Source organism: Oryctolagus cuniculus, chromosome 2 (assembly GCF_051225735.1).
Source record: "Oryctolagus cuniculus isolate XC-2025 breed Fujian yellow rabbit chromosome 2, ASM5122573v1, whole genome shotgun sequence".
NCBI classification, from domain to species: Eukaryota; Metazoa; Chordata; class Mammalia; order Lagomorpha; family Leporidae; genus Oryctolagus; species Oryctolagus cuniculus.
Window position 1 is genome coordinate 121,666,087 of NC_142868.1, and position 21,552 is coordinate 121,687,638.

Consider the following 21,552-nt stretch of genomic DNA (forward strand, 5'->3'; position numbering starts at 1 on the left):
CGGCTCTGAGCCGCTTCAGCCCGCGCCTCTCTCATCTGCGCGGCTCGGCTTTGCGCGCACACTCCGCGGTTATGCACTAGCCCCGCGTTCCCTATCTACTTGAGCCCCGCACGCTCTGTCTGCGCGTGGCAGCCTCCGCGAGTCACACAGCGTAGCTTGCGTCTCCGCCATTAGCATTCAATCCAAGTTCCCCGGGCTAGCCTGGCGAATTCAACCCAGCTCACGTCTCCGCCCCACGATCTGGCTTCCCGTCCTTTGCTCCCCGGGCTAATCAGACGGATCCCAATCCGGCTTACATTTCCGCTTCTGGTTTCAACTTTTCGCCCCCTATTCCCGGGCTAACTTGAGAATCCCAAAATGGCTTTCGTCTCCGCCTCGGCCTGCCCCCCGCGGCTTCAATTTCCCTAACATTTTTCTCTACCCGGTATGTTTCCCCAAACTTTCCTCCAACAATACTCCTCCCTCATTTCTCCTGGCCTCTCCCCACAGTCCGCATCCGAGTCTGTTTGTTCTAGGTTTCACTTTCGCTTTCGACCTTAGAGATTTCTCCCAGCTTCCCCCCGTAGTCCGTATCCGAGTCTATGCCTAGGCTTTCAATAGCTTCTTCCGGCACCTTTTTCGTCCGGCTTTTCCCTAGGCTGTTTGCTAGTCTCTCTCTCTGGTATTTTCCCATTTCTTCCCGTTTCTTCCCTCCTAAGTTTCCTATCCGTCCTAGGTTTCCTATCCGAGTCACGGCACCATTATGTCGCTCCCCCTCTTCGTGGAGGAGCGACACTGAACCCTGCCTAGGCTTCATATCCGAGTCACGGCACCATTATGTCGCTCCCCCTCTTCGTGGAGGAACGACACAGGACCCTGCGCTGTCCTTTCGTCTGCTCGGCCCTCCCCGGGTTTGCTGCTGGTTCTTCCCGGGTTGGCTACTGTCCCTTCCACCTCCGTGGAAGGGCAGTTCCCCCTGGCCACATTCCCCACTTCCACAGGGGAGCGGCACACCGCCGGCCGGCTCTCTCGGGGGCTGCACAGGTGTTCCTTCAGATGTTCCCCTTAGATGTTCCTGGTGCGTGCCGTCTCTCTCCTCCTTTATAGTCCTCCTCTGCCAATCCCAACTCGGCTGCCCACACGCCGAGTACGCTGCTCTCCTCCAATCAGGAGCAAGTCCTACAGTTTATTGGTTGAACTGGAGGCAGCTGTGTAGAAGCTGTTTTCTTCTCTCCCAGCGCCATATTGTGGGAGAGCAGGTGCATAGAATAAGTCTTAATTCCAGTAACAGTCTAGTCCGAGCTGCTCCCCACACCTTCCTTCAAGCATCTTAGAATAAATTCTCAAAAATGACGTGACTGGGCCAAAAGATTCCGACACCGCGTCATTCATTACTTTCTGAACTGATTGTGTAGTAGGATTCTTCAACACCAAATAGGAGCGCTGGGGGTGTCTTGGCAGATTCATTTCTCTTGCTTCTGAAAGTTTGGACTTCTAGAGGAAGGCTTTGGAAGAGCAGGCTACTGTAGACATTTCTGGGCCAGCGCCACGGCTCACTTGGCTAATCCTCCGCCTGCAGCGCTGGCACCCTGGGTTCTAGTCCCGGTTGCTCCTCTTCCAGTCCAGCTCTCTGCTGTGGCCCAGGAAGGCAGTGGAGGCCAGGAAGGCAGTGGAGGATGGCCCAAGTGCTCGGGTCCTGCACCAGCATGGGAGACCAGGAGGAAGCACCTGGCTCCTGGCTTCGGATCAGCACAGCATGCCAGCCATAGCAGTCATTTTGGGGGGTGAACCAATGGAAGGAAGACCTTTCTCTCTGTCTCTCTCTCACTGTCTAACTCTACCTGTCAAAAAAAAAAAAGGCATTTCTGAAAATCCTGGTAGGAACCAGGACCACAGCACTTCCTGTCTCCCAAGGGTAGGATTTGTTTTGACCTGGCTGTCAAATCCCTTCTCTTACTACTTCCTCAAATGTTAGGCCTCTCTGAGTCCCCCCATGTCATTCCCGTTGAAGTCAAGGTGACTCCTTCGAGCTGGGTGGTGGGGTGAGGCTGTCACAATGAGGGGGCTTGCTCCTGCGACTTCCTAAGGAAGCCTTCTAAATAGGGAATCCAGCAGGGGCTTGCTGACCCCTGCCAACACACCTCAAAGCAAAGGAAACCCACTAAGGTGCTGGACTTCAAACAAGACAGAGGCCCAATGTCATTGTCCTGCTGAACTTGAAATGAGCCACTGTGGTGATAAAACAATCGGCAGCCTCAGAACATGGAAACAAAAAGAGTAAACCAGAGTCAATATAAATCCAACTAATAACGTTATTTGGTCCCTGAAGGAGACCTCAGTCTATTTTCTGCCTCACCTTGACCTCGTTTTATGACACTGTATGACTACTAATTTCTACTTCTGTTTCAGTGTCCATAAAGTGACTTCCCTTATCACCAAATTAGCACCCATTTCCTTCTGCCTCCTGATCCCTGCCATCAGTAGACATGTCGGGGTAATATTTGGTTACAGAACCAAACAACTGGAATAACAGCATCTTAGGATTGCATGGGTCCAGGCCCTTCAAGATAAAGAAGCTGACAATTTATCACTTAATTTTTTTAAGATTTTATTTTTATTTATTTGAAAGGCAGAGTTACAAAGAGAGAGAGAGAAGACATCTTCCATCCTTTGGTTCACTCCTCAAATGGCTACAACAGCTAGAACTGGGCTGATGCAAAGCTAGGAGCCAGGAGCTTCTTCCGGGTCTCCCACATGGATGCAGGGGCCTAAGGACTTGGGCCATCTTCCACTGCTTTCCCAGACCATAGCAGAGAGCTGGATTAGAAGTGGAGCAGCGGGGACACAAACTGGTGCCCATATGGGATGCTGGCTCTGCACGTGGAGGCCGTCCCAACACTTTATCACTTATTGAAAGTACCCTCTGTGTTCCATAGTTTACTGGGATTGCCTCATTTGATCCTCACCCTGCTCAGTGAGTGAGGTGTTGTCACCATCCTCATTTTTCAGAAGACAAAGCTATGTGTGGAGAAGTGAAGTGCTTGCCAAAGTCTGACGGTTCCTGGCAGGTCCAAGGTTAGAAAAGTCTTGGCATCCTCTTTGCCCCTGGTTTTCTGAGTGTTATAAAGAGCAGCTGTGGGTGTCAAGGCTCAACATGCATATGAGGAGCCCCCAAAGATCTCCCTGGAAGGCTTGAGGGCTACAGAAAACCAACCCAGGGTATCGCTGCAGGAGTAAGTTTCCCACTCCACTGTGTCTCTTCTGTTCTCCCACACAGCTGCCAAGTGTCCCCAGTGAGAATCCGCGGTGGGGCAGGCTGCTGTGCCCAGCGCTCATGAGAGAGGAGAGAGGACAGAGATGCATCTGAACCTGGTTTTTCTTTTGACAGGAGATCGACGATTGCCTGGTTCAAGCAAAAGACCGAAGTTACGATGCCCTTGTGCACTTTGGGAAGCGGGGCTTGAACGTGGCCGCCACAGCGGCCGTGATGGCTGCTTCTAAGGTACTGTGCTGGGCCCCGACCGCTGGCGCTGGGCGGGGTCTCACTCCCTCCCATCTGCCCTGTTTGTGTAGCTCCCACAGAACAGGCTGAGGACCCATCGGGCGCACCTTGTGTTTTTGGGGCCCCTTTGGAACTCTGAAATGGTGAATCTTGTCACTGAGAATCTGTGCACAGGCACAGTCGCCCCCACTCACATCCCAGACACGTGCTCCATCACGACTTCCCTGAGCCCCTGAAACTCCCCGGAGAGCCAAGGTCGGGAATCTCTGACTTCCTTGGGAGAAAGGGAAGAAGGAAGTGGAGGGAGAGGAGTGCCTCTCTGCAGTTTCCCAGGGTGTAAACTCAAAGTGGACTGGTCGAGAGACCACCTGAGCAAGTGGGTGGTCTCCTTGCCCATGGCCCCGTGGATCAAGGGGAGGGGTCCCGGAGTGAGCTGAGTTGTCCCAGCATGCAGTTGGGTGAGCTGTGTAGCAGCAATGACTAAGCTGGAGCGGTTGAACTGAACTGCTCCTGGGGGTGTTGTGATACAAACATTGCTGCTTTCTCTTTCCTACCCAGCCCTTTCTGGGAGCACCCCGCGTTCCCTGTCTCCTGTCACTCTCTTGGTCATTGGTCAGTTTCTCATTATGTCTTCAGACCTGAAAATTCAACAGGTCACACATTTCCTCCCAGAGTCAAGTCAGCAGATCGCCCTAGGTTCCCAGGGACAACCCTTTCCCCGAAATCCCGATGTGGAATAGGGGTCTGTTCCGGCGGGGGGTGGAGACAAGGCAGCTACACAAGTACTGAGGGGCAATGCAAGGGCTGGGAGGTGGGTTGTCTTAGCACAGGAAGGGTTCACATCCTGGGTGGTGCTGTGAGGGTCTGGGGCCCCTTGGTGCAGGCCTTGGTGCTTCATGGGCCCCGAGTAGACAGCAGCATGGAGGATGCCGAAAGTCAGGTGGGTCAGGGGACTGAGCTTGCTTTCTGTGCGTGAACCAGAGAGGGCTCTTCTGGGAGGAGGACTCGGTATGCAGGGACAAGCACCTTCCACTGAAGTCAAGGAGTTCTGCAGGGAGCTGAGGGAGAGGAACAAGGACTAGCTCCTTCTCTAATGCACACTTAGTGAGTGGGCCCCGGTCCTGCAGCTGGCATCGTGAGGGCCCTGCATGGCAGGGTGCTGGATGGAGTGAAGGGAATTCCACTTTGGTACCCCAAGGAGATCCTTTAGGGTTTATGAAGAGCAGTGAATTCTAAGAACCTTCCATTTGAGATGCAACCCTTTGATGCTTTTATTTTTAAGCTGAATTCAGAATCACCAAATTCTTAGTTCATCGGGCCAACATAAAGCTTCAGGAACCCTCTCTCTAGCTCATCCCCTCTGCTCTGAGCCTTGGTTCGGTCGGTGAGTGTGATGAGTGTAGGCAGGTGTATGTGTCACAGTGGCTCTTCAGCCACGTGTGAGTAAATTGGATTCTGATGGAACTCCCATGGGGCCACAGGTTTTCAGGTTGACCTCCAACTGGAGCAGCCTCTGTCCCGGTACCTGGTTAGCTTGTCACTGCCCACCTCTCTGAGTGCCTGTGACTCCTCCAGCCAGGCACCCTGAAAAATACCTCAAACCGGAGGCAGATAGAAGCAACTGTTCATTAGTTCTTGCTAGCTGGGCAGGAGGAATGGGGGGGGGGGGTGTCTGCTTTCTGTTGAATTTGGTCTCATATGGGAAACTTTTCTGCTTTTTCTCTAAATATGAACATCGAGAGAGACCATATCTTTTCTTCCAAAAATAATTCCCTCTATTTCTGGAACAGATACGTACTTTTAAAAACAACCAAAAAAGATGACGAAGAAGTAATATCTAAAAATCCAATCCAACTGGCGTGTGCGCTGGTGGTTTCCGTAGCAACTGTGGCTTGCGCAGGTGGTGGGGGGTGTGACTCACCCGGGTGTCCAAATCTGGCTGCGATGCCCACAGCACCCAGGAAGCTCTGCTTACTGTTTTTCAGTAATTCCTCTGGAGTGCTGGATCAGGATATCAGGCCGTGGGCCATGCCTGACTATTTTTACCAAGCTTCCAAGATGAGTTTTAGGCAGCCGGCTCTGCCCAGGTCACTATCAGCGCTCCGTCCAGAGCCTTCGGAGCAGAGACGATTAGGATTAGAAGGGTGAGCTTCTGAGCCACTGCTGCGGTGCAGGTTTAGCTCCTTGCAAGCATTAACTGTGTGTGTGTGTGTGTTCGGGGGATGGGGGTGTCAGGAAATGTTGATTTCCCCCACACCTGATGCCAGTTGAGGAACACAGTCATATGCCAATTAATGACAGCTGTGTTCGGAGAGATGCGTCATTAGGTGGTTTCACTGTTGTGCGATCGATCACAGAGTGTACTCATGGAAGCATCGTGGCATGGTCTGCCACATGCCTGGGCCAGGTAGCATCCGCCATGGTCGTGTGCACAGTCCGTCTCTGACCAACGCATCCTCCTGTGGCCACTGGCTGCCATGGTTCTTGCCGCTCTGTTGTGTGTGCCAGAGTCCAGCACAGTGCTGTTCACCTAGCCGAGCCCTTAGCGCCTTGTTGATGACCCCAGGGGGCTAGCTGGAGCGCTTGCCTGGAAAAGGACACTCTGCCCAGTCACCTGTGCCAGGGGTGACCATGTAGTTTATTGTTCAAACCAGGACACGTCTGAGCATGAAAGAGGGGCAGTGATAATGACCCTGTCCCAAGCCTGTGGAGATTTCTGATTGCCCTACCCATGGCTTCATTTTCAGTCTCTTAGACCTGCCTGTCTTGGCCCGGAAAGAAAACCTCAGCTCACTAATCAGTTCTCACTCAGTATCTACTGCATTTAGTTGAGGGGATGAGAGAGAGGGTGTGATGGGGGTGGAAGGCACTGTCTTTGTTCTGACGACTGAGTGGAGGCTCCATCAGGGGACAGACCAAAGAGCCACCCCCCACTTTCTGTTTTCTCTCCTTGGATACTTCCAGGGAGAAACTGAGAATGAAAGATCTTTAACTGTACTTTCATTCTTTTTGGAAAAAAAATGATTTGTTTGTTTTTTTTAGCAAGCAGAGTGACAGAGAATGAGAGAGAAAAAAAAAATCTTCTATTCTCTGGTTCACTCCACAAATGCCCAGAACAGCCAGGATTGGGCCAGGCTGAAGCCTGGAGCTCCTGGCAGGTCTCCCACAAGTACCTGGGCCATCTGCTGCTGCCTCCCAGGATGTACTGGCAGGAAACAGGATCAGAAGTGTAGAGTAGCTAGGACTTGAACCAGGCACTCTGAAGTGAGGTACAGGCATCTCAAGCGGTGGCCTAACCCACTGCACCACAGCGCCTGCCCCCTTTAAATGTTTTTACAAACACTTTTTAAGGGGCTCTGGTGTGGCGCAGCATGTTAAGCAGCTGCTTGTGAGACCGGCATCCCAGGAGCCCTGGCTGCTCCACTTCCTATCCAGCTCCCTTGCTGATGCCCAGGGAAGAAGAAGAGGATGGGCCAAGTGCTTGGGCCCAGACTGAGCTCCAGGCCCAGCCCAGACATTGTGGCCATTTCGGGAGCGAACCAGTGGATAGTTCTCTTTCTCTGTCTCTCCATTTCTGTCACTCTGCCTTTCAAGTAAATTAAATAAAATAAACCTTAGAAGTTTCAAAAAATTTTATATTTGAGGAGGAGGAGAGAGAGTGAAAGCAAGAAAGTGAGAGAGACATTTGCAGTATGCTGGTTTACTCCCAAATGCCCAGGAGTCTGGAACTTAATCCAGATCTCCCATGTGGGTGACGGGGACCCAACTATTTGAACCATCATCTTTTCTTCCCAGGGTGCACCTTAGCAGGAAGTTGGAATCAGGAGCAGAGCTAGGACTTGAACCCAGGCACTCCAGTATGGGGTATGGGCATCCTGAGCAGTGTTTCAGCCATTCCATGAAGTGCTTGCCTCTTAATCGCTTTTAAAAAATATTTTACAAGGGCTAGTGTTGTGGCTAGGGTTAGGCCACCACTTCCAATCCAGCATCCCTGCTGATGTGCCTGGAAAAGCAGCAGAAGATGGCCCAAGTACCTGGGCTCCTGCCACCCATGTGGGAGACCCAGAAGAAGCTCCTGGTTCCTGACTTCTGCATGGCCCAGCCCTGACTGTTGTAGCCATTTGGGGAGTGAATCAGCAGGTGGAAGATCTCTCTATTTCTACCTCTCACTATATATAACTCTGCCTTTCAAATAAATAAAAATTTTTAAAAAATTTTTATTAACAATAATTGTATACATATTTATAGGCTACAGTGGACATTTCAGCACATGTATACAGTGTGTTCTGATTACATCAGGGTACTCAAAGTTTCCCCTTCTTTGACTTCGCTTTGTGATCGGAGCCTTGGACCTCTTCTGTTTGCTCACGAAAGGTGGTTCTGAACTGTAGTCACCCACTACATTGTGTAACACTAGGAACTTATTCCTTCTCTCTGCCCCTACCTGGTAACTTTTATCCAAACTCTCACTATCCCTCCTACGCCTCCCAGCGTCTAGTAATCACTTCTCTGTGTTCAGATTTGGGTTTGTTTGTGTGGGGAGCAACTGGGAGCAACTCGGACTAGACTAAGTTACTGGAATTAAGACTTATTCTATGCATCTGCTTTCCCACAATATGGCGCTGAGAAGGGAAACAGCTTCTACACAGCTGCCTCCAGTTCAACCAATAAACTGTGGGACCTGCTCCTGATTGGAGGAGAGCAGCGTACTCGGCGTGTGGGTAGCAGAGTTGGGATTGGTGGAAGAGCACTATAAAGGAGGAGAGAGACGGCATGCACCAGGAACATCTAAGGGGAACACCTGAGGAACATCTGAGCAGCCCCCGAGAGAGCCGACTGGCGGTGTGCCGCTCCCCTGCAGAAGTGGGGAAGGTGGCAGGGGGAACCGCCCTTCCACGGAGGTGGAAGGGTCGGTAGCCAACCCGGGAAGAACCAGCAGCAAACCCGGGGAGGGCCGAGCAGACAAAAGAACAGCGCAGGGTCCTGTGTCGTTCCTCCACGAAGACGGGGAGCGACAGTTTGTTTGTTTGTTTTAGCACCACACATAAGGGAGAACATGTGGTATTTGTCCTTCTGTGTCCGGCATATTTCACTCAGCAGGATGTACTCCAGTTCCATCCATTTAACTGCAACTCAATTAATCTTTTTAAAAATAATGTTGAGCCCTGAGCCCTTTCTCTAATAAAGTTAACATTTGCAGTGTTTTTTTCTTGAATCATCACAAAGTATGTAGAAACTTTGTAAGTCATATCACTACATACATATAGAACTTATTAATGAAAATCCTGATATTTTGCCTTTGAACTGGAAACACTAAGAAAATTAAACATGGGAGATTAATTCACAGAATGATGAGCCCCATCCCACCCCATTCTCCCCAGGGACTGACCGGTCCCCAGGGAGGGCTGACGTGAGGTTTCCTCCAGTGAGAGCCGCTGTCTGCTGCCCAGGTTGCTTCTCCAGCACCTTCTGTCTGAGCATCCCTAGCTCTTGGCTGCCTGCTAGCTCTCTCTGAGCCTGTAATTCCGCACGCAGGGAAGACAGAGCCCAGGTCTTTTTATAACCGAATGGGACAGCTCTCTCTTTTTAAAAATAATGTTCTAGGAATTCATTTGTTAAGCAAAGCACATTCTCACATGAAAAACAAATCATAGGGAGAAGAGCCCACTGAGTAAAAGCTTTATACTAGGGAGGGCTCCGGGCCTGCTTCTCCCCCCTTGAAATTGGAACCGTCTGGGGCCGGGAACCACACGCTAGGCCCCTTCCACTGCCCAGATCTGGTAACCTCGCTTTTCACTTGTCTTGGAATTTGCAAAATCACGTTGCTTTTGTTCTGCCAGAGATCCTGTCCCCAGACCAATTCTAATCGTATCAATACTAGTATCAAAGTCACCTATTTATGTATTTATTTGAAAGGCAGAATTACAGGGAGAGGGAGACAGGGAGAGGTCTTCCATCTGCTGGTTCGCTCCCCAGCTGGCCACAACAGCCAGGGCTGGGCTTTGCCAAATCCAGGAGCCAGGTACTTCATCCAGGTCTCCTTGGCGGGTGGCAGGGGCCCAGGTACTTGAACCATCTCCTACTTTCCCAGGTGTATTAGCAGGGAGCTAGACTGGAAATGGAGCACCTGGGACTCGAACTGTTACTCGGATGAGATGCTGGTGTCGTGGACAGTTCTTTACCTGCTTTGCCACGGTGCCGGGCCCTGCAGCAGCATTTTATCCAAGCAGGAGGTTTAGATTAAGGATGTTACATGGAGCAGAGAGAGAGAATAAGAGAGAGAGGACTGGGGCCAGCGCTATGGCTCACTTGGTTGATTCTCCACCTGCAGCACTGGCATCCCATATGGGAGCCAGGTTCTAGTCCTGGTTGCTCCTCTTCCAGTCCAGTTCTCTGCTGTGGCCTGGGAGGGCAGCAGAGGCTGGCCCAGGTGCTTGGGACCCTGCACCTGCATGGGAGACTGGGAGGAAGTACCCGGCACCTGGCTTCGGATCGGCACAGTGCCGGCTGTAGTGACCACTGGGGAGTGAACCAACGGAAGGAAGACCTTTCTCTCTGTCTCTCTCTCACTGCCTATAACTCTCTGTCTCTCTCTCACTGTCTAACTCTGACTGCCAAATAAATAAGGGGGGGGGGGAGTACTTGTTTATTTGCAAGAAAGAGAAAGAGAGCTCTTCCATCAGTGTCTCACTACTCTCTCCCCCCTCCCATGCCCCAAACAGCCAGGGCTGGGCCAGGTCGAAGCCAGGAACCAGGAACTCCATCCAGATCTCCTGCATGGGTGGCAGGGACTCAGGTATTGAGTCTCCATCTGCTGCCTCCCAGGACGCATTAGCCTGAGGCTGGATCTGAAGTGGAGTACGAGGGACTTGAACCAGGCACTCTGATATGGGATGTGGGCATCCCAAGTTGTGGTTTAACCTGCTGTACTGCAAGGCCAGCCCCAGCAGAGGTTGGTTGGTTTGTTTGTTTGTTTGTTTGTTTGTTTTTGTTTAGTGCAAAATTGAATAGGAAAATGATCATTCACTTCTCAGTGGATCATTCTTACTCTCCCGATGCTAGGGCTGCAACTAAGACTTGGTTACCCTCTAGTGGCTGTTGGCCATCATTGCAGGCAAAGTGCCTGAGTTTTGAAGGGCAAAAAAGGTTGAAAGTTAAAAAGCAAAGTGGGATCATGTTGTGAAAACAGGGCACGAAGAAATGAGGAGAGGGATGGAAGAGAGAAGAGAGGTGGAAGAAATGAGAACTACTGGGGCCAGTGTTTTGGCATAGCAGGTAAAGGACCTGCGTCACTAGCATCCCGTATGGGCACCAGTTCAAGTCCCAGCTGCTCCACTTCTGATCCAGCTTCCTGCTAATGTGCCTGGGAAAGCAATGGAAGATGGTCCCCAAGTGCTTGGACCTCTGCATCCACATGGGAGACCCAGATGAAGCTCCTGGCTTCAGCCTGGCCCAGCCCTGGCCTTTGCAGCCGTTTGGGGAGTGAACCAGCAGATGAAGACCTGTGTCTATGTCTGTCTGTCTGTCTCTCTCTCTCTCTCTCTAACTCTGCCATTCAAATAAGTAAATAAGCCTTTAGAAATTAAAGAAAAGGAACAAAAGCAAAAAAGAGGTACAGCATGGGTGCTGCTCCAGGAAGGGCAAAGCAACCACTCTCTCCCCTCTCCAGCTCCCTGTGTCTCCTCTGGCCGCAGAATCCATGGGGCCGAGGGCTCCAGGAAGCCCGTGCTTTTCTTTTCTCTTCACCCCCAGACCTCCACCCCCTGGCCACTGAGCTGGCTAACCTCAAGTTAGCCTTCCTTCTGCTTAAGCTGAGGACTGTTAGGGACAGGGTATGCCCCCGACTCCCTGGCTCCTCTCCGGCAGCTGATCCCTGCGCCTCGCCTTGCATGACGTGTATCAATGACACCAGGCAGCGTGCTGGCCAGGCGGGTTCACCACACGCGCCGCCGTCACTCAGTGCCCAGGCCTCCACTGGCACGCTCCGTCCCCACACTCCTCCCTGCAGGTGCTCAGGTAGATGCACACAAGCAAGAGCCCTACCCACAGTCAGCTGGAGGGCAGGGCCAGGGGTCCACACGCTGTCCCTGGTGTGGTGATGCTCAGCTGTCGCTGCCCCTCTTCATGGAGGAACGACACTAAACCCTGCCTAGGCTTCCTATCCGAGTCACGGCACCATTATGTCGCTCCCCCTCTTCGTGGGGGAACGACACAGGACCCTGCGCTGTTCTTTCGTCTGCTCGGCCCTCCCCGGGTTTGCTGCTGGTTCTTCCCGGGTTGGCTACCGTCCCTTCCACCTCTGTGGAAGGGCAGTTCCCCCTGCCACATTCCCCACTTCCGCGGGGGAGCGGCACACCGCCGGCCGGCTCTCTCGGGGGCTGCACAGGTGTTCCCCTTAGATGTTCCTGGTGCATGTTGTCTCCTCCTTTATAGTCCTCCTCCACCAATCCCAACTCTGCTACCCACAAGCAGAGTACGCTGCTCTCCTCCAATCAGGAGCAGCTCCTACAGCTTGTCAAGTTGGTGAGAGGCAGCTGGGTAGAAGCTGTTTGCTCCTCTCCCAGCGCCATATTGTGGGAAAGCAGATGCATAGAATAAGTCTTAATTCCAGTAACTTAGTCTAGTCCGAGTTGCTCCCCACACTCAGCCCCCCTGTTCCATGCCTCCCCGTGTAGCCCAGTGCATCAAGGCCACAGTGAGGAGATGCCTGCCCACCCTCCTGGCCTCAGAGCAGACCCGGCGGAACCTGGAAGGGTCCGAGAAGACAGTGTGGGGAGAGGGGGTCATGTGCTGCTGCTGGCTGTGGGGACCCAGCAGCGTCCTGTTCACCTCTTGCCCGCTGCTGCCCGTCCACACCCTTGCTGCCTCCTCCTGACCCTCTCTCCCTCAGAGCTGGGGCTTGTCCCTGCCACACCGCCCCTGTTCTTCCCCCAGCGCTGTATCACCTGTCACTCACCTGATGCTCCTGGTCTGATTTGGTGTTTCTGTCCTGGGCTCAAGCTCAGCGTTTGAGGTTCTCTGCTGGGCATTCCGCTCACTCTGGATCTGTATCACCTCCATGTCCCACCTTTTGGACAACATCCTCTTGGGCTCCAAGTCCCAGCCATTTGATGACACCCTCCCCCTACCTTCCCCTCACTGGCTCTTCCAGTCCTGCCCTTCTAACATCCACCCCCTCCCTCCTGCCAAGCCTTCTTTCTTGCTCCTTCCCTTCCGGCTTGGACTGGTGCAGTAGCCACTCGGGTGGTCAGCAGCTCCTCTCCCTGGCTGCCTGAGCTTGCTCCCAGCCTTCCAGTCTGGTCCCCTTACCCTCCCAGGTCTTCTGCTGCTACACCCTCAGCACCACTTTCTTGTACTGTTCGAGAAGTAGCCATTTCTAGAGTTTTCTCTTTCCCGTCTCTGCCTTTGGTCCTTCATCTGCCTGTGTCTTTGATCCTTCAAGGTCAAACACTGCTTCCTGGAATGAACTCTCCTCTCCCTCTCCCAGTTAGAACTGGTCTCCCTCTTGCTCCTGCAGTAGCATTCTGTGATGGTCCTTTCTAGAATGGTTTGCATCCCTAGTGGGTGCCCAGTACATTGTACATACTCCTAGTTATATAGATATTCATAGTTGCCACTGCCAGCGGTAGCAGTCACCTGATCCTTCTGCTCATCTGTCCCTTGATCTCGGACCTGGGCTGTGACCCTCCCCTCACCGTAAAGAAGAACAAAACCACAGATCAGACACTGGCCTTGGGAAGCATTCTCCCTGTAGACTGACCTGGAGAGGGACCGGGTTCTTGCTCTTCTCCCACCGCGTGGGCGCTGCTGTCTTCCTGAGCCGCTCACTCTCCCACGCTGGGCTCCCGGTTCCTCCCGCTCCTCGCCTGACTTCCCATGCGACTGCATCCCCTTCTTATGCAGCCCTGAGGGGTGTGGGTCCCTGGGTGGGTAGGCAGCTCAGACCAGGAGCTTCCAGGGCATGAAGGACCCATAGATGTTGAGCGGCTTGTCCAAGGTCACACAGCTGTTGGTGCCAAGCTGGCGTCGCAGCAAAGGGCCCTGGAGCCCAGTATAGTGTTCCTTACCTCACTGCAGGGACCACGCTCCCACGTGGCTGACACTCCCTGGCCACGCTCCAATGTAGATAATACCACCAGGCCTGGAGGACCAGTGGCTGGGAACCTGAGATCACAGCCCAGGAGCCTCCTGAGATGGTCTCCCTGCTCCTCTGATTGGTTTATATACAGAGGGCAGCTCGACAGTGCAACCTTGTCTTGGCTCAGAGTCAAGGCCGGGGTGGCACCTGAATGCAAGGAAAAAAAAAAAAAACAACATTGGATCATGAATGCCTTTGTAAGATACCGTTTCCTTCAAGCCTCTTCCTGGGTGATGGCGGGATCTCTGTAGGTCCAGTGCAGCTGTAGCCCCCATCTCTGAGCAGTGGGCCAGGTCGGTCCTGTGCACCTGCTCATCGTGTGTGCACTCCCATCTTGTGTGCCCCCCATCTCCCTTCTTTCAGGAGAAGAGAACTCTCTGTTGCCACCTGCAAGACTCCCAGCTGAGGCCATCCACCCACCGTGACCTCCACATGCAAGGGCAGGCGACACTTGCTGTGCATGGAGGGCCCTTCCTGGAGGCCCTGGAACCCCATCGCCCCTGGGGAATGCCTGACTCAGATGTCCAGGCCTGCTCTGCTTTGCAGAGGCCCACACACCCGTTCTCTGTCGTGACTCAGCACCGCCCACCTCGCCTCCCACAGCTTCAAGGGCCACCTCCCAGCCAGCCGTCCCCTTGCCAGCTAGCCTTTGGGTTTGCCACACTGTCTCTCACCAGGGGCACTTGCCAGGAGGAAAGCTGGAAAGTGAACTCTGCATTTCTGACCGCCCTGAGCCCAGCTGCACACTGAGGGTAACATGGGGAGAGCAGACCCCCGAGGACCAGCTGTCAGCGTGCCACACAGTCTGTCTAGAATGTTCTCGCCGTGCAGATGGCTCACTACTTGAGGACCTTCAGTATTGTCAAAGACCAGATATAAGCCTGGTTTTTTCAGGCTTACCTCCCATTATTCACCGGCTCCAAAGCGTCTTCTCGGGGTGGCCCACTCAGTTTGCCAGGTGTACCAAGAGCTCCCACTCTCACACCCCGGCTCGCACCACTCGCCTGCCGGCAGTAAGCACCCCTCCTCTCCCTTGCTCAGGTTCAGCCTCCGTGGAGGTGCGTCTGGCAGGCCTGTCTCCCTGCCCTGTCTGTCCCCCATTCTGTCGTCCTTGTCATTTGCTGCCTTGTACGCACTGGGGTCTGGACCCCCTCGCTAGGCTGTGAGCTCCTGGAAGCCGGACCCTCAGCAGAACTCCACACGGAGTGGTGTGGATCCTCCACGAGGGTCTGTTGTGTGTGAGGGAGGGAGGGGGTGGGGAAGAGGCGAGGACAGCACAATTCCTTTCAACCCCGTTTTGTCAACTGGGAGCCCATGGCGCTTTTTTTCCCCTTTCCCATTCTATCAGGTGGCTCGACTCTTTCATTTTGTCTCCTCTTTGGACCACAGAGAAGGGCAGGTAACCCGGCTGAGAGGTGTGACTAACTCCAAACTGATCCAGGAGCCCCCTCTGCCCACCAGCACGTGGTCTGGATCAGAGGCAGGTGTCTCTCCTGCGTTGACACCTGTGTGTGTATGCGTGTGTGCATCCGCGCCCGGCACACAGAGCCGGCCCTACCTCCTCCTCCTCCCGGAGCCTCTCTGTGTGTTCCTGTGGTAGCATCTAACATGTGATTAACTTATTTGGATTTTTTTTTTGCCCTTTGTTTGATGCCTGGAGAATGAATTGAACTTGATGACTGATGCTATTGTGGCAGAAATTCTATCTCATTCTCTCCATTTGTTTGTTAATCTGGTTCTGTGTTGCAAGCAGGGCCTTGGGCTTCCTGCAGCATGTTGGCGAGGAGTCTGCTTGGCCTTGGTGGGGAGCATGTGTCACTATGAGGTGAACTGTCAGGGGTGTGGCGCGCCGTGGGGTCCAGAAGGAAATACTAACTCTGTGAATTACCAGCGTGAGCCGGGGTCCTGTTCCTGGCTTTGGTACCAATTGCCTGACTCACTAAAACCTTTTGCCTTGATTCTCATTGTCGCCAGTAGGAGGCATCTGATGTTGTGGGAAGTGAGAGCGGCTCAGACAGTGGGAGGCTCGGCTCCCCTGTGACGTGGGGTGTCCCTGTGGAGGAGGACCTCGTCCAGGGCTTCGGTCACTCAGTCTCTGGAGAAGCCACACCTTCCTTCCCACTTCCTTTTTTTTTGTTTCTTTGTTTTTTTAAGATAGATTTATTTAAAAGAATGACAGAGACAGAGAGAAAGAGATCTTCCATCACATGGCTACAATAGCTGGGTCTGGGCCAGGCTGAGGCCAGGAGCCGGGAACTCCATCCTGGTCTCCCACAAGGGGCCCAAGGTCTTGGGCCATCTTCCACTGCCCTCCCAGGTGTGCTAACAGGGAGCTGGATTGGGAGTGGAGCAGCCGGGGTGCACACAGCATTCCGATGTGGGATGCTGGTGTCACAACAGCAGCTCCGCCCGCTGTGCTGTGATCCCGGCCGCCTCTGTTCTCTTTGTTGCTGTTGTGTTTAATTCTCCTGTCATTTTCTGTGTCCAGATGACATTTGTCAGCGTCACACAAGTCCTATATTCTCAAAGTGGTGTGGCCTTCAGAGAGTGCTGTGGGGGTTACTGAGAATTACGTTGTACTGATTTCTCAGAGGTAATGCATGTTCCCGGTACAGACTTTAGAGAGGACGGAAGAGGGTGTGCAGTGAGCAGGTCTCCCTCCTACCCTGCCCTCCGCTGACCCGCTGGCTGCCCAAGAAATCCTGCAGCCTTTCAGCAGGCGCTTTCTAAGGTGGACAGGAACTCAGGGTCCCCTTCGCAGACAAAGCTGCCGTGACCTCGGCTAGGATGGGACGAAGAGGCAGCAGCCCTCAGTGGTTAGAGATGCTGAGAAACGTAGCTGCCACCTGGGCCCCAGCTTCGCCCTCCACGTGGTCTCAGGGCAGTTCCAGTGGGGTTCCTCTGGGGGACTCTGCCTCCCCACATGCACACCCTCTGTCCTGTGTACCTGGCAGGCCATGCACACTCCTTGTGGATACCTCTCAGCGCCCTGTTCAACAGGACACTCCTCGGGGCTGGGATCCCGGGGGTGAGGACTCACTGCTGTGCACTGCACCCAGGCAGCCGCTCAATAAATGCTATGTGTTTGTGCATTCAACTCCTTGACCCCTGATGCGTACCAGGTGCCAAAGCTGCGGCAGTCAGGAGGGGCGGCAGACCAACAGGCAGCGCCGGTAGTCAGCTAAAACTGTGAGGAGCACAACAAAGAATAGGGTACGTGGAGGGCATGTTACAGGAGTCGGAACGGTTGGCGGGAGTGTCCCCCGAAAGGGCAGCCATGTGTCATTGACTCTAAAATGCTGTGGCTGCAGAGACATCATTGTCTAATGTCCCACTAAGAAAGCAAATACTGCCAGTTAGGACACAAAGCTTTTCCACTTTAGAAGGTTTGTTTCTTCTTACTGAAAAAACTGCTTTTGACTTACTTATAGTTCTATTATGTGCATCACTTTTATTTATTTATTTATTAAAGATTTATTTATTTACTTGAAAGTCAGAGTTACACAGAGAGCAAAGGCAGAGAGAGAGAGAGAGGGAGGGAGAAAGGGAGGGAGGGGTCTTCTATCCACTGGTTCACTCCCCAGTTGGCTGCAACAGCTGGAGCTGTGCCAGGAAGCCAAGAGCCAGGAGCTTCCTTTGGGTCTCCCATGCTGGTGCAGGGGCGCGAGGACTTAGGCCATCTTCCACTGCTTTCCCAGGCCACAGCAGAGAGCTGGATCAGAAGTGGAGCAGCTGAGACTCAAACCAGCACGGCACCCATGTGGGATGCCGGCATTGCAGGTGGTGGCTTTACCCACTACACCTCAGTGCCAGCTCCATGTGCATCACTTTTATACAGTATTCTTAAAAATATTTATTTTAGATTTATTTATTAATTAAAAAGTCTGAGTTATGGGGATGGGGAGGAGGGAGGAGACCTATGTTCCATCTGCTGGTTCACTCCCCATATGGTCACAATGGTTAGCGCTAGGCCAGGCCCAAGCCAGGAGCCAGGAGCTTCTTCCAGGTCTCCCACATGAGTAGCAGGAGCCCAAGCACTTGGGCCATCTTGAGCTGCTTTCCCAGACCTTTAGGAGGAATTAGCAGGATGCTGGATCAGAAGTGGAGCAGGGGCCCATGCTGTGGCGTAGCAGGTAAAGCCGCCGCCTGCAGTGCTAGCATCCCATATGGGCGCCAGTTCAAGACCCGGCTGTTCCACTTCCAATCCAGCTCTCTGCTATGGCCTGGGAAAGCAGTAGAAGATGGCCCAAGTCCTTGGGCCCCTGCACCCACATGGGAGACTTAAAAGGGGCTCCTGGCTTCTGGCTTTGGATGGGTGCAGCTCCAGCGATTGCAGCCATTTGAGGAGCAAACCAGTGGATGAAAGAGTTCTCTGCTTCTGCCTCTCTGTAACTCTGCCTTTCAAATAAATAAATAAATAAATAAATCTTTAAAAAAAAAAAAAAGAAGAAGAAGAAGAAGAAGAAGCGGAGCAGCCAGGATTGAACCAGCGCCCATGTGGGATGCTGGTGTCACAGGCAGCAGCTTACTCCCCGCTCCATAGTGCTGACCTCTATTTTTCATAATATTTATTTATTTCATTTGCTTGAAAGGCAGAGCATCAGAGACAAACAAGGAGTGGGGTTGGGGGGAGAGGAACAGAGAGATCTTCCATCTACTGGTTTACTCCCCAAATGCCTGTAGCAGCCAGGGTTGGACCAGGCCAAAGCTAGGGACCTGTACATCCATCTGGGTCTCCTGTGTGGATGGCGAGGGGCCCAAGCACTTGAGCCATCATCTGCTGCCTCCAAGGGTATGTTAGGATGAGCTGGGCAGCCCAGATTGTGGCTTAACCCACTGCACCATCTGACCCTGGATAATCTTTTTTTTTTAAGATTTTATTTTATTTGTTTGAAAGTCAGAATTGCTGGGAAAGAGGGAGAAACAGGAAGAGAGAGAAAGGTCTTCCATCCCAAGCACTTGTGCCATCTTTCGGCGCTTTCCCAGGCCATTAGCAGGGAGCTGAATCAGAAGTGGAGCAGCCGGGATTCCAACTGGTGCCCATCGGGGATGCAGGCACCACAGGCAGAGGCTTAGCCTACTGCGCCACAGTGCTGGCCCCTATGCATGGATTTTAAAAAATGTTTCACATCCAAATAAATTCATCTGTAACCCCATCTTCCGTGAACTTTTGCAAGTCCCCTCATCTAAGTACAATAAGTTGGTCTAAGTCTTCCTGCACTCACTTTGGCTTCCTCATCTGCAGAGCTGCTCGGCACCCCTCCTCTCCTCGTCTGCATACGACCACCATGTGTCATTCCTGGGCGCTCCCAGTGTGTCCACGTATGACCACCATGTGTCGTTCCCTGGTCCTCCCAGTGTGTCCACGTATGACCACCAAGTGTCATTCCCGGGCCCTCCAGTGTGTCCACATATGACCACCATATGTCATTCCCTGGTCCTTCCAGCGTGTCCACATATGACCACCACGTGTCGTCCCCTGGCCCTCCCAGTATGTCCACGTATGACTACCATGTGTCATTCCCGGGCCCTCCCAGTGCATCCACATACGACCACCACGTGTCATTCCCGGGCCCTCCCAGTGTGTCCACGTATGACTACCACGTGTCGTCCCCTGGTCCTCCCAGCGTGTCCACGTATGACCACCACATGTCATTCCTGGGCCCTCCAGTGTGTCCACGTATGACCACCCCATGTCACCCCCAGGTCCTCCCAGCGCGTCCACATATGACCACCACGTGTCGTCCCCTGGCCCTCCCAGTGTGTCCACATACGACCACCACGTGTTGTCCCCGGGCCCTCCCATTGTGCCCACATATGACTACCATGTGTCATTCCCTGGTCCTCCCAGCGTGTCCACGTATGACTGGCACGTGTCATCCCCTGGTCCTCCCAGCACGTCCATGTATGACCACCCCATGTCATTCCCGGGTCCTCCCAGCACATCCACATATGACTGCCACGTGTCATTCCCAGGTCCTTCCAGCGAGTTGATGACGGAAGCTGCCGTTTGCGGGCTTCTTATTCCTTCCACTGAATCCCGTTCTGCCAGTTCTGATGCTGCCACCTCCTTGGTCATACCAAAAGGCGTCTGTGGCATCTGGTTTTGACAACCAGGACCTGTATCCCTTCCTCAAGAGGTTCTTCTGTGAGCAGGACCCACCCCAGGCTCAGGGCTGAGAAGAGACGCACCTCAGAGCTTCTGGAAATGATTGACAGCAAGTCTGGGAGTCAAGGCGCTGAGTGGGAGACTGACCATGGGATGTCAGGGCCAGGCAGGCGCCTCACACTCACAGGCAGAGAGCAGAGAGCAGGGCTCAGGCCATTCTCCTCCTGCACACCAGGAAGGGAAGATACTTTTCCCAGCAGTCTCCCAGCCAACTTCTACCTACATCCCCCTGGCCAGGGGATGCATCATCAGGCTGTCATCTGTAGCCATGGAATATACTTTTTCTCACCATTTCAAGAATGTCCTGTGGTCAGTCAACTAGCAGTGTATCCCACTGTGGTCAAACATATTTAGGAGACATGGAGTTAGAGGACCCAAAACACTGCAGGACCGTGCAACACTTTGAGCACAGTGACATGGCTCCCCGAATTACGCGTTTCAAAAATTAGGGAATCCAAATTTCTCTTCCCCGGGTCGGGAACCCAGGGTTGCAGAATACCAGTGAACAAGTCTTGGTGGTTCCCAGGAGACGGTGGTCCAGCTACCACAGTGCAGGTGCTCCAGGGCAGGCCCGAGGTGGCAGGGATGATGGACGGGGGTGAGATTCTCAGCAGAGGCTGAGCAGAGCTGAGAGGGTTGCGGGTGAGCGGGACGTAGTGACTTCCGCCATCTCAAATGGTTATGACAGGTAAGGGCTAATTTGTTGTCAAGACCCGTGTAGCCTGGCCACCATGACTGCCCGTGACACAGGACTGGGTTGGAGCTGAGCTATTATTATCTCCTGACCTCTGCCACTTCCAGCCTTCATGACACCAGCGACATTAGAGCTAGACCGGCCAGGTTCTAGGAGTGAAGTTGAGCACTTGACCAAAACAAGTGCGGAGGCTGCTTACTGCGGCTGTCGCTCAGATGTGTCGCTGAGCATCTGCAAGAACGGGTAGGCTCTGTTAACCAAGTTCGTCCCTGATCGTCCGTTGGGGCTTGGAGTCACATGGGCCCCCCTGAGTCTTTGGTCAGAAGTGACTTTTCTCTCTTTGATTTCACCAGAGACTTGCGTGTCTCAGGAAGCCACATCAGCATCATTGTCACTGACATTTCTAAATAGTCGCTGTGCAGTGGTCTGTGATGGGGGTGTCAGAGGCATAAACTCATTGGATCCTTGCTACTGCTGGGGGTTGCTCTTCTGCAGAGGCGGGCACTGAGCTGCAGAGAGGTGACCCACACATCAAATGTTAGGACAGGAATTTGAATCCAAGTCTGACTTGAGAACTGTGGCTCTTAATTGTCAAGTTTTTGTGGCTTCTGATCTGGCACCTCTGCGTTGTGTGTACATACGACTTTTTACATTTCATCAGAGCTTGAGCTAGGTGTTTGGTATTTCCTAATAGCGCAGTGTCTCTCCCATAGGAAACACACATAAATGGGTAGGTAGGGGGGTGATGAAAGTGTAGACCAGTGAGTGGCTTGCCCACATTGAACTCCTCAGCTGTAATGGCCAGAATATGTTCTCACTTTTTTTCAGAGTCACTTTTTGTTCTTTAGTTATTAAGTTGCTTCTCAAGTCTTGATGCCATAGAAAATATTTCTGAGTACAACAACTGTGGGTCCTTGGCTGTTAGGTTTGGAGCAGGTGTAGAACAGGTGGCTGCTCCAGCCTCCGCTGTCTTGGGGGAAAAAAGAAAACAAAACCCAGCTGGTAACTTCTAGAATGTGAGGGCTGTGCCCATGCCCGGCGTTGTTCTAGAGCAGGGTCTCGGGCAGCCA

The 21,552-nt window shown here is 53.0% G+C and overlaps 1 protein-coding gene across 8 annotated transcripts in view; it reads left to right on the plus strand.

The window, feature by feature from the left end:
• The window catches only part of REEP1 (receptor accessory protein 1), a 129,673-nt gene that overhangs the window by 89,885 nt on the left and 18,236 nt on the right, over nt 1-21,552 (plus strand). For 4 of the 8 annotated variants that reach the window (XM_089326171.1, XM_089326167.1, XM_089326169.1 and 1 more), the window contains exons 5-6: nt 3,368-3,481; nt 14,968-15,099. In XM_089326171.1, the coding sequence (XP_089182297.1) occupies nt 3,368-3,481; nt 14,968-15,099 (246 nt within the window). The remainder of the gene's footprint in view (nt 1-3,367; nt 3,482-14,967; nt 15,100-21,552) is intronic. The other 4 variants (XM_008254156.5, XM_017340317.4, XM_070068838.2 and 1 more) reach the window with 1 other exon arrangement.